The 12,886-nt window shown below is 47.4% G+C and overlaps 1 protein-coding gene across 7 annotated transcripts in view; it reads right to left on the reverse strand.

Annotated features, from left to right (window-relative positions):
- The window catches only part of Cacna1e (calcium voltage-gated channel subunit alpha1 E), a 470,658-nt gene that overhangs the window by 375,379 nt on the left and 82,393 nt on the right, over positions 1 to 12,886 (reverse strand). For all 7 annotated transcript variants that reach the window (XM_075988277.1, XM_075988280.1, XM_075988276.1 and 4 more), the window contains exon 2: positions 5,359 to 5,809. In XM_075988277.1, coding sequence (XP_075844392.1) covers positions 5,359 to 5,795 — 437 coding nt within the window. In that variant the 5' untranslated portion in view covers positions 5,796 to 5,809. The remainder of the gene's footprint in view (positions 1 to 5,358; positions 5,810 to 12,886) is intronic.

The raw sequence follows: 12,886 nt of genomic DNA on the forward strand, positions 1-12,886 counted from the left end.
ACAATCACACACAGCACAACTGGCCAGGAAATTCGGCTATTCAGCCAACCACAGAGCAGACCCTGTGCTCAAACCGGAAGATAAGACGGAGTCTGCTGCTACTCCAGTAGAAAATGTGTATGTCTGTGTGCTGGGGAAGCAAGAACTAAAATGACAAACAAGACAACACAGAAGTCAGCGATGATGGAGGAGATGCTGTTTTACACAGGAAGAGTTAGTGGTCCCTCTAGGCAGTGGGGGAGGATGAAGGTAAATGGAGGAAAAGCATCGTCAGGAAAAAGGCCTCCTCTCTCTCTCTCTCTCTCTCTCTCTCTCTCTCTCTCTCTCTCTCTCTCCAGCAGTTTTGTTATTCCACTGACAAGCTGTAGCCATTTCATACTAAATTGCCAACAATGGAGGTTATACATAATCACGGTCCTTGAACAGAAATAAACGGTGGCTTAGATCAAGGAGCTGGTAGCAGAACAGATGAAAAAGGGTGAGTCTCTACATTTTGCAAGGAGAGTCAAGGGGGGACTGGCAAGAGCTGGGTGTTGGTGTAAAAAGTAGGAATGACTTCATCATTCCTGGTCACAGTACCCACAGGTCATAGGTACTGTTTACTGAAAAAGGAAGGCCTCGGGAAAGGTTGACGTGAGAGAAAAACGTTGTTTAGGTGTTGGATGTGTTAAATCTAAGTTGCTTAAAGACAAACAGGCAAAGGTGCTAAGAAGTGAGTAGAGTGTTTGTAAAATTCAGGGGAAATGTCTTGGCCATACAAAGGTGTGAGTGGTGGGAGCTTAGGGTCCGGGGTTGGGTGAGCATTAGGAAATAAACATGGGTGGGAAGGGAACAGGTACTCAGAATGTTCAGGGATGGAGAAGGAGAAAAGATGACTAGTAAGAGAGGTCAGGCAACAGCGAGGAAGGGGGAGTCACTGTGGTCTCATGATAGCCATGGAAGAAACAGTAAGAGGCAGAAGCAGTAGCGAAGCAGAATCGTCACTGCCCCTGCTACCCAAAAATAACTGGACATAGAAGACATCCATTGCATTGTCAATGGGGCGGCCAAGGTAACCCAAAGTGAGAATGAAGGTCTTGTTGAATTTAAATGAGTTCAGAGGGGAATTTTAAGTACAAGCATGAGAAGCAGAGGAAGCAGACAAGAGGGCTCAACTTTCTCCTCCCAGGCATGAGACTCCCCGGAGGATCTTGAGGAGCAGTCAGCCCACCGTAGCAGAAGGGAAAACGCTGGTTCAGGGGCAGATGCAGATCTAGCCATGTGGGAGGGAAAGATGGCACGTGCCCTTCTGATTGAAGTAGGGATGTACCTCCGATATCAGCTCAAGTGGACTGAAGGAGATACTGGGATTCAAGAATGAGATCCTCTCCACAGGAGTTTAGGAATGAGTGGAAAAGTACAATGGTAGAAAGACTTCAGAGCGAGTCCAAAGACTGACTTGAGGTGGTAGTTGTGTTGATGACCTCAGTCAGCATGGCTGTGAGAGTCGTTTCTAGAATGTTCAGATGTCCGAGTGCACATGGACGTTGTCAGTAGGATAAAGGCACAGTTGGAGATCTGCAAGACCAGCATGAGGAAGCAACAGAGGGGGCCAAGAAGGAGGAGGCCAACACTAGGAAGTGATAAAGACGATGGTGAAGCCTGAGACAGACTAGACAGCAGCTTGGAAGGCAGCAAGCATTCTTTACCTAGGCTAATGACTGGTTCTCTCTTAGAAATTGAAAGAATGAATGGAAAGGGTAGGATAAGATCTCAAGTAAAAGCTCATCATTTTCCTCTGGGAAATATTTTATTCCTACAATAAGATTTAATTTAATAAGATGGAGGAAGTAAACACAAGATTAAAGATGAGGGTAGCAAAAAAAAAGTAATAGCACCATTGTTTGGCTGCGGATGCAGTGAGACTAAAGAATCTAAGGAACTGAGTATGAAAGGGAGTTTACTGGACAGAAAGGAGGTGGTGACCAGAGGCAAGGACACTTGAAACAGGGGCAGAGGAGCTGTGAATTATGACAAAGATGCAAAACTGTGAAAGCAGGGTGGCATGAGGCAAAGTCACTGGGAATAAGGAGCAAAGGAACCCGGGGCACAGGAACAGACACATGCAAGGACACAAGAGTCACTAGAGCTGCATGGGAAGTGTGTGAGAAGGAGGTACTGAAGAAAGAGGCAGCGGTGGAATTAAAATCTTCGTGGAGCGAAAGGACTGACTGGCACCCTGTAGACGGCTGTAATCTCGGGGAGCAGGTAGGATTCTGTAACAGCACATGGTTGGTGAATACCTGTAATCCCCACGCTCAGGAGGCAGAGGCAGAAAGATGGAGAACTTGAGGCCAGCCTGGACTACATAACAAGACTCTGGAAGAAAGAACTAGAGGGAAGAAAGGGGGTGGGAGGGGAAAGAAAGCAGAAAGAAGAAGAAAAGGTTAGAGGACTTTTCCGATGTCAAAACACAAGTTCTAGACCAGTGGTTCCACTCCCTTGGGGTCACACATCAGCCATCCTGCATATCTGATATTTACATTATGATTCATAACAGTGGCAAAATTAGCAATGAAGATAATGCTATGGTTGAGGGTTGCAGCATTAGGAAGGTTGAGAAACACTGCTCTAGACAGTGCAATATTTAGGTTTGGAGAGTTTGAGAGGGGTCAGAAGCACCCTGAGGCCATAAAAGAGAGAATCTATGGGGGCAGAGTGTGGAATCACAGTGGTATTAAACACTGAGGTCTCCAAGCAGATGACAGTGCCGAGTGCTGAGGGGACACGAATGGATAACATCACTGACTCCGTCACTTCCATTTTCTCACAGTTAACCAACTCTAATCAGATTTCTTCCACCACCCTTCTGAAATTGGTCTTTAAAAGATTATGTTCCAAAACCAATGGCTCTTCCTCCATCCTCACCTTCTTGGACCCCAGCATACCTCTGTCCTCACCTTCTTGGACCCCACACACCTTTGTCCTCACCTTCTTGGACCCCCGCACACCTCCATCCTCACCTTCTTGGACCCCTGCACACCTCCATCCTCACCTTCTTGGACCCCCGCACACCTCCATCCTCACCTTCTTGGACCCTCGCACACCTCCATCCTCACCTTCTTGGACCCTCGCACACCTCCATCCTCACCTTCTTGGACCCTAGCACATCTCCGTCCTCACCTTCTTGGACTCCCACACACCTCCGTTCTCACCTTCTTGGACCCCCAGCACATCCTGTAAAAACAACGCTGCCTTCCTTCTGAAAGTAGTTTGTTCTCACTGCTTCACCTCTTCCTCCTCAGTCAGCTCTCCTCACCCCCTTTGCGGGCTTCCCCTCCAGGGCTTTGTTCCTAAAGACTGGCATCCCCAGTCACAGGACCACTGATGTGGCTTCCCCAGTCACAGGGCCACTGATGTGGCATCCCCAGTCACAGGGCCACTGATGTGGCATCCCCAGTCACAGGGCCACTGATGTGGCATCCCCAGTCACAGGGCCACTGATGTGGCATCTCTGTTTCACCTCCTAGTGCACCTGCTTAGCTGGAAGCAGTTCCCACTTCGACACAAGGTCGGTGTCTGGGACTAGATCCTGATATTCTCCCCATTAGCAAGGGTGACCTTGGTGAAATACATCCAAGTCTTTACACATTGCTAGTTCATAGTGGAGCTAATTTTACACTGAGTATTGTAGGAATTCTCACATTAGGACACAAGATAGGCCTTGGGTGACATGAACAATGTTTTTGCTCCATAAACTTCCTTGAGTTTTTTCAGAGTCATTTTATAATGGTATGACAGAGACACAGAATAAAATACTTCTCCTATGTAGGGGTCCTTGATTGAAATAGGGTCCCACTATGTAGGGGTCTTGATTGAGATAGGGTCCCGCTATGTAGGGGTCCTTGATTGAGATAGGGTCCCGCTATGTAGCCCTGGCTGACCTTTTTGTACAGCCAGGCTCACCTAGAACTTGAAACACCTTCTGCTTCAGCTTCCATGATATAGCATGATCTTCGTGAATAAGAACATGTACCAACTCTCTTAGCTACCTGCTTCTTCCTCTTTAGTTTCCAAACTGAGTTTCCAAGACTTACTAAGGTCACCTTGAGTCCTCAGTCCCTCAGCCCTCACACTGGTTGGCTGGCTAAGACGTAGCCCATTGAGATAAGAAACATTATGGGAATGAAAAGCACCATGCCTTCTGGGTAAAAACCAGGAATTCTAGAGCCAGCCTGGCAGGGTGCAAATCCCTTATCAATACTGAACTGCAATAACAATATAGTTATTATCAAGAGGCCTGAGAAAGTCACGTCCCTGGGATATTAGCTAAATATGGATATAACTGTACCTCAGAGTCACAGTGAGGAGTGCCATGTGTTTCCTGTACCTAAAGACTTACAGGTTTTAAAGACTAACAGAACTTAAAAGATTAATAATGCCATTCATTACACTGTGGCCACACTCAGCTCCTGCATCTCGGGAGCTCATCACATATCAGGGCTAATGAATGGATGAACAAACTAATAAATAATCATATCCGCATGAAATAGAGAGGGTATCCAGGCTACCCATGCACACACCCAAACTCACAGCTACACCAGCCATCTAACCTATGAAATCCAAGCAAGTAAATTCCAACAGGGATGCTGCCCTTGAAAACAAACATTTCTGGTCGCTTGACATTTAATACTTCTACCATCACAGGCAGGAAAAAGACGTAAAATCACAGGACATGAGAATGTGCACAATAAACTGATTTAAAGAGCCCCTTACATGGGGCTATAAAATTGAGACTGTTGAAAATTATATGGATTACTGCCTTCCTTTAAGTCATGACTCCTAGAAATAGTAAAACACAAACAAGCTAAATTCTCAAGCAGCCTGCAAGTCAGCCTACGTCAGAGCAGAAACCCTCTGTCTACACAGAGAGAAGATGAGGGGAAGCCATAGGTGGCCACACAGCTTGGGAATTCTCTTCCCTGCCCTCTGAGGAGAGACTTGCCCCAAATATGATTGTCTGAGGTTGGAGGCAGAAAGGGCAGGCCCTTCAATTCCTGAAGGGAGCATGGCCCAGGAGGTTCAAGATGCCATCTGTCCTCCATGACTTACAGAGTTAGACCCAGTTTCTTCTTCCTAGGAACTTAGACAAGTTTCTTGGGCAGAAGAAGGCCAAGTTTGATTGACCTCTATTTGACAGACCCAATGACATTCAGAGTAGCCTACAAGATCACTGGCTGGCTGACCACAGGGACCTCACTGGGAGGGACCTACTTCTAGGTTAATGGATGCAGAAATGAATGCCTCGGCCCAGCCGGCCGGTCTTCCCCAACCACTGGTCCACCCGGCCCCCAGGGCCCACCCACTTGCCATACTCACTCCCACTCTTTTCGTCGGGCCTGCGGGGTGCTCTGCATCTTGTGTGCCTCGTGGGCCTTGATGATGTCCCGCTGCTCGATGAGGCCCCCACGCCTCCGCTTCATGACCTCCGGGCTCACAGGGAGGAAGGTGCTGGAGCCTGCATCCAGCATGGAGCTGCCCTCCCAGCCCGGGCCCTCGCCCTCCTGCACCGGGAAGAAGTTGTCGAAGCCAGCCATCGCAGAGCGTGGGGAGGCAGGCAGCATGCCCACCTCGTCGGAGGCATCGGCCTCGAGCAGGGCACACTGCTGTGGCCGCCATGCCTCCTCCTCGGGCAGGGCCAGGACGTGGCGACGCCGGCCAGCAGCCCCAGGCTCAGGGCTCCCTCCCGTAGCCGGGCACAGGGCAGGCTCGGGCAGCCTTCGGCCTGGGCTCAGTCCACGCATCTCGGGCACCATCACAGAACATTGCTCTGCCAGGGAAAGGGTGGGCAGAGACAAAGGATGGGGAGGAGGAGGGGGGAAGGATCACGGGCACAGGGAAATAGAGAAGAGAGAGATTAATGACACTACCCTCCAAGGCTAGGGGCTGCTTCCCAGGCCTGGCCAATAAACTGGCACATAAGCAGAACTTGGTAAAAGATGCTAAGATCAGTAGTATCGACTGTAGACTAGTCTGGGTACCAGGCTCACTGGGTAGCAGAATTTAAACAAAACAGGCTTCATTCTTACCATGAGACTCAAATCTAGTGCAGAAGACAGATGTTCCATGATTACAATGCAGTCATCCCACCCACCCCCACTCACCACTGGACTACCTCCCTATAAACTCACTGTAAGGAGGAAGTACTGGGAGCCAAATAACACTTGAAACCTAAGTTACTGCACACCACTGTCTAGCAACAGAGTACAGAGCAACGTTTCCCCCGATTACGGGCCTGGGATGTGTGGCTCACTGCCATGGCCCAGAACTGTGAGAAGAATCTCAGGTAGACAGCAAAGTGGTTGGACTCAAAGAATCTTCCTCATCCCTATTCCCAGCTCTTCTGCAGTCCTGGCCACCTGCTGCTGCATGCCTCCCCAGGCCAGCCACAAAGTAGGCATGCCCTGTGTCTAGTGGGCATGTCCTCATTTGATGCATGCATCCACTTCAAGACCCAGGGAACAGGTATGGATCCAGATGCTCCAATGACTCCCCCAAAGCCGAATTCTCGTTTTCCACACCAGGAAGAATAGTGCCAGATTCACTTCAGATAGAGTGCTTATCATATGCCAAGCCCAGTGTCGGGTACCATGCATCCCAACATGAGTTTGGTATAGTCCCCATCATACCCATGAGGACACAGGAGGAACACTGGTTGTTGTCACATAGTCTGATGTAGGCCTGATGTCTGTTGGTGCTCCAAGGAGGACCTATGTATCTGGGGTCATCAAGAGTGCTGTGTAGAGGACAGGACCCTGAAGCCAGGTATGAATGGATAGGCTTACCCCAGGGAAAGGAGCTGAGGACAGGAGATGGGGACAGGAAAGTTCATAGGTAAATGATGACATTATGCACACAGGAGGAGTCAAGGAACCCAAGGGATGTGGGAAATATATCTTTCCTAAGTCTGAGGTCCTGATAGTCCTTCGGGCCTGAGAGGACTATCTACCAACTTTCCACCTCAATATATTGCTGTCTACCTTTCAGTCAAGAGCCCAATTCCTGAACTTTCACCATCTTTCCCCAAGTGTATGTCCAGCCATATCCTAGCAACCACAAGTGTTGTATATATGTACCCCTTTGATGCTAAGAACTGACATTCTCTGTGTGCTCAGAGAAACCTAGGCATCCAGACCATTCAGCTAGTGTGGAATGAGGCACCATTACACACTGGGACCCTGGGGAAGCATCCTTTCAGAATGCTACACACACCTGCCCTCGAGCTGTCTTTTGCCTTCCCCAACAGGAACTGAAAATCAGACTATAAACCAGAAAAGTAAAGAATGTGAACGGTTATGAATTTTAATGTTCAACCATATTATTTTAGAGATGAGAATGATAAGGTCCTAGAGGTAGAGAGACCCACCAGGGTCATACCCACCCAGGATCCCACTGCCCATATGCCAGAGCTGGGAACAGACTCAGTTTCGACACTGAGCTCCCATTTTGGTTTTTACCATATTGACCATAATGCTTGTGCTCCATGAAGCAGAATCCAAAAATGCCACGCCCGTCACCTCATCACTACATAACATAGCAGTCACAGGAAAAGCCCAGTTGACAGGTCGACCTTGATGCATATAAGAGAAAACCTGATGTGAGCAAAAACACAGAGCCACACTTCCCAAAAGAACAGGCTCCGAGGCAGCTCCTTTGCTTGCCTCCCTTTCTTCCCTATCCTCTGGACTCATCTTTCCGGACACGATACCCAAGCCTTCCGGGAGCTGAGTTGAGCACTAGTCAGCACTACACATCTGGTCACCAGGGTTGAGTGAAGTCAGTGGGGCGGGGGGAAGGGTCCAGGCTGAGCCTAATGAAGAGGGGAAATGAAGGAGAAAATACATTTCAAATCCTGCCACCAGTTGGGTGGGTCCCTAAAAAGAGTGACTCATGTTCCTCACGTTGTCGTTCTGTCTCAACTCCATTTGATGGGTTTTAAATTTATCCCTTCATTCCTACAATGTTTAAATGGCTCTCCCCCACCGTGCACATGCCTGCGCCCCTCCCCTGACAGCTCCCACTCCCTCGCCAGGCTTTAGCACCTCCAGCAACTCCAAGTATTCTTGGACTCTGGTCTGCAGTCTCCTCCCCCTCTTTGAGCCCATTGTAGCCGAGACTCCCAGGCCACTAGCTCTCCCAGGGCAACCAGAGGCCAGGAGCTGGCTCTGCGTGTCTGTCTCCCAGCCTGCCCCCATCCTTCCTGGATTTCCCCTTCCCAGACACTTTGCCAATCTGAATCACATCTTTGCCAGAATTACAACAGTAATAATATGCACGATAGAGCTCTGGCTTCAACAAAATCAATTTACAAATATCAAAACAAGAAATTATCTCATCTTTCCCTTAAGAATTCCTGTTAAGCAACCCTTCTATTATTGATATAAATGTGCCTCAAGGGAATCTGTCATCCCCACCGCTGCCAAGGTGGCCAGTGCCCTGCTCTTGCTATTATCATGCTCAGAGAATATCTTCCCTATCTAACAATTCATAAGAGACAATCTGCATCTTCTAGGGAAGGGCATCTGACTCTAACCTATTCTTAGCCCTCCCCACCCCCACTCCCAAATGCTGTCTTTCCTTGAGTTTCTTGAAGTGAAGAATTCTATCTTGTTTATCTGTTTATATCCCCACCTGGTACTGAGTTCAACACAGAATAACCGCTCAGATGGTCATTGCAGCTGTTTCCCCAGTATTCTTGTTGTCCCTGGCCCACAAGAACACAGTAGGAAGCACCTTTTGGCCTTTGTTGGTCGAGTGGGGCTATGTAATACAGTGAATTGTGAATAGAAGTCATGAAAGTTTTAATGAGAAATTACCCTCACAGTCTCAGGTATTTGAATACTTGGTCCCAAATTGATGGCTCTCTTTGGGAGGTTTAGAGGTGTGACTTTGTTGGAAGTACGTCACTGGAGGCAGGCTTTGAGAGTTTAAAAGATATCTGTCATTTCAAAGCTGCCCTCTCTGTTTTGTGTTTACGGTTCAAGACAGAAACCCTTACCCGGCAGTGGTGGCACACACTTTTTAATCCCAACACTCAGGAGGCACAGGCAGGCAGATCCCCAAGGCCATCCTAGTCTACAGAGCAAGTTCCAGGACAGCCAGAACTACACGAAAAAAAAAACCCATCTTGAAAAGCAAACAAACAAAAAAGATGTAAACTCTTTTTTCTTTTTAAAAAACATAGATTTTTTTCAGATAATATATTCTGATCATAGTTTCTCCTCCTCTACTCCTCCAGATTACCTCCCATATCACCTCCTACACAGAGTCACAAACAGGCATCTAAGGAACAATAATACAATAGATAAAATGAAGACACACAAACTGGAATAGGACCGAACAACCAAACGAGAAAGAGAGCCAAAGGAAAAAGAACAAGAAATATATATAGACAGACACACACACACATTTGCACACACAGGAATCCCATAAAAACATAAAACCTGAAGCTATAATATGTATACAAAGGACCTGTAAGGTAAGGTAAGGGAGGGAGGGAGGAAGGAAGGAAGGAAGGAAGGAAGGAAGGAAGGAAGGAAGGAAGGAAGGAAGGAAGGAGCCCCCCTTTAACATTATAAGACAAAGAACCTCCAGCAACACTGCTGAGTTTGTTTTCTGCCAGCCATCTTCTATTTGACATGGGGCCGACCCAAGAGCACTTTGTTTTCCTACTGAGACTCCTCTCGCCTTCCAGCTCCAGCTGCTCTCAACTCTGCTGTGATGGATTCGCATCCTCTGGAACCGCGAGTCCAAACAAGCTCTTTATTTTACACCTTGTCATAGCCGTGGTGTTCTATCACAGCAACAGAACGGAGACTGACATGAAAGTGACCTGTATCACTTCACAAGAGGCAGTTAAACATCAGTGCGGACTTTCTAAAGCAGGCATTGGCAAAGCAGTTGAGGCTTTGCAGGTCTTGCAATCTCTGGTGCAACTACTCAAACTCTGCTGTTAGAGCACAAAAAGCAACCTAGCAACATGTAAAGAAATAAATGGTCAAGACCGTGTTCTAATAAAGCTTTATTTGGGGGCTAAAGAGATGGTTCGATTGGTAAAGTGTCTGTGGGACCAGAAAGAAAACCTGGCTTTGGATCCCCAGCACCTTGATACAAACCCAAGCACAGTGTACGTACCTATAATCATAATACTGGAGAAGCAGAGACGGGAGAAGGCATGGGGCTTGCTGGCCAGCCAGTGTAGACAAACTGGTAATCTCTGAATTCAGTGAGTGACCCTATCTCAAAACACAGGGCGGAGGGAGTGGAGGAATGGCTCAGCAATTAAGAATGCCTGCTTCTCTTGTAGAGAGCCAGAGTTCAGTTTCCAGAACCTGAGTCCAGAAGCTCACAACTACCCATAATTCCAGTTCCAAAAGCTCTGATGCCTTTTTATGGCCCATTTCTCTATGGGAAAACACACATGTGGCAAACTTACATATGGCTAAAAATAAAAAAAAAAAACCTAAAACTAAAGGGCACAAACCACACACACACACACACAGTATGCATAAAGTTTTTTATGTATTGACAGTTCCACTGTATCTTTTGGGCTCCATTCAATCCAAGCCCATAAGTGGGATAAATGGAGACCCGGGACAGAATCCACCATGGGCAGAGCATGTGAGAAGCTAATTTGCCATATGTTGTCCTAACCCCAGCGGCCTAATAGAAAGAGGATAGACTGTTGCTCTGAGATATTGGCCTGAGCAGGAGTTAATGGCAGCTCTGAGGCCCTCTTCTGCTCATTTAAGTCTCTTTTCTTCTTATTCTTTCCTGCTCGATTTGGCTAGCTGGCAATATCTATCTATCTATCTATCTATCTATCTATCTATCTATCTATCTATCTATCTATCTATCTATCTATTGCTGTGAGGAAAAGTGGTTAGTGCAACCCAGAAGCTCCGGAAAGCCTCTTCTGCTAATAAGGGCGTGTTGTGGTAGTAGGATAGGGAGTATTCTCCTCCCTACCCCATTCCCTACTAAGCATCCTGTACCACAAAGATATTAGGTCAATGACTACAGCCTTGTTTGGCTTGATATCCATCCAGAAGAAAAGTCAAAATCTTCATCTATAAAACGATAATAGTGTATCCTTTGTACCATTTTCCTTTCGTATCTACTCTAGAGGCTTAATTAGTCCTGATGCATCTGTGATGGCCCTAGAAGTAATAACAGCAGTAACATATTCCCTTGACTTATTGGTGCCTCTCAGGCAGGTGGGCCCACCATGTTGAAGACGTTCATCCATCTCCCCTTAGGCTCATGGCTATCCCAGTCCCATCCACTGCCACTCACTTTCTGACTCCTCCAGAGTGTGTTTGTCCTTCAACTACTTTGTGAGAAGTGGATTTGCTAGGAAGTCGAGAAATTATGTTCTTCTGAAAATTGTCTTCGTACCCTAAAAGTCTTGAGTTCTGTAATGAGGAAGACATCTCCACTGTAGACTGAGCCAAGTACCACTCCTGGAAGACAGTGGGAAGAAATCAGACTTGCTCACTACGGGATAAGCAGTGAGCTCAAAGGCATCCGCAAGATGGCTCTAAACTATCCTGACTGTACCCTCTGTCTCTTCTGGACAGGAAGAGGACAAAGGGGTCTCAGTTCTCAACTATTAGGAATTAGGACTCACAGCTGTGCTCCTCGGCCTGCCTGAGTCTCTGTGGAGGAGTGGGAGGAGTCCACGCTATGACACCGTAAGACAACCAGCTCAGAGTCATTCTAAAATGTCACTCCTGAGAGGACAGCTGACACAGCTGATGGCCTCCTGCTCTGCAGAAAGGGAGGGAGGGAGGGAGGGAGGGAGGGAGGGAGGAAGGGAGGGAGGGAGGAGAGAATGAATGACTCAGCCACCTGACCAGAGAAGAGACTTTTCTAACGTATAAACAATATTTCATCTTAGGATTTTTCTTATCTGAGCGAGCTTGCTGCCTGACCACAAAAGAAGTACAATGTTACCATGGTTTTCAGCCATCTGTGTCACTGGCTTAAAGTGCAGGCACCTCAGACCTTCTCCAGGAATGCTCATGCAGTGTCTCTTGGGTGGACTCAGGAAACTGCATTTTTCTTTTTAAAGTGTGTGTGTGTGTGTGTGTGTGTGTGTGTGTGAGTGTGTGTGTGTGTGTGTGTGTTATGAGTGTGTGTGTCCGGGGGAACAGATGCCATAGCACGTGTGGACATCAGAGGTCAAGCTTGCTTGTCCATGTCTTCCCCCTTGCTCGAGATGGGTCTCTTTGTTGTTCACTGCTGCATATGCCAGCCTAGCCAGCCCACAAGCTTCTGGTTATTTTTTTGTCTCCACCTCCCATCTCACAATAAGAGGAATAGACTGCATGCTATAAAGCCAGTTTATGTACGTTCTGGGGATCCAAATTCAAGCCCTCATGGTCACGCAGCGAGTATTTATCCTCTAAGTCACCCCCCAGTCCTGTGTTTTCAATAGTCTTTCCTTTCCACCAGAAATCATGTCAACACACTACACTACAGCACCATGCCGTCCTGAGAGGCTGAGCTATGTTGGTAAGTCATGTTCCCCGGAATGAACTGGGGCATTAAAAGTCCAAAAGAGACACCATGCCGCTAAACATTCCCAATTCATCCTGTGAGATAAACCTAACAAAACATACCCAGGGGCCTTCTTGACCCACCCCCAACTTCCTGCAAAGCTCCATCTTTCCCTGGTCTAGAATCAGTTATTTTTTTTTCCAATACACATTCCCCTCCATATGTCCATGTTGTTATGGTGACTGTTCAAGGATGGGCTAATGTCCAACAGCAATTTGACAGGCTGGTGCATTTTGAATATAAACCAACATCCAAGGCAAACACTCTGCTTCAAATCTGGAGTGTT

This window comes from Microtus pennsylvanicus, chromosome 10 (assembly GCF_037038515.1).
Source record: "Microtus pennsylvanicus isolate mMicPen1 chromosome 10, mMicPen1.hap1, whole genome shotgun sequence".
In the NCBI taxonomy this organism is placed as follows: domain Eukaryota; kingdom Metazoa; phylum Chordata; class Mammalia; order Rodentia; family Cricetidae; genus Microtus; species Microtus pennsylvanicus.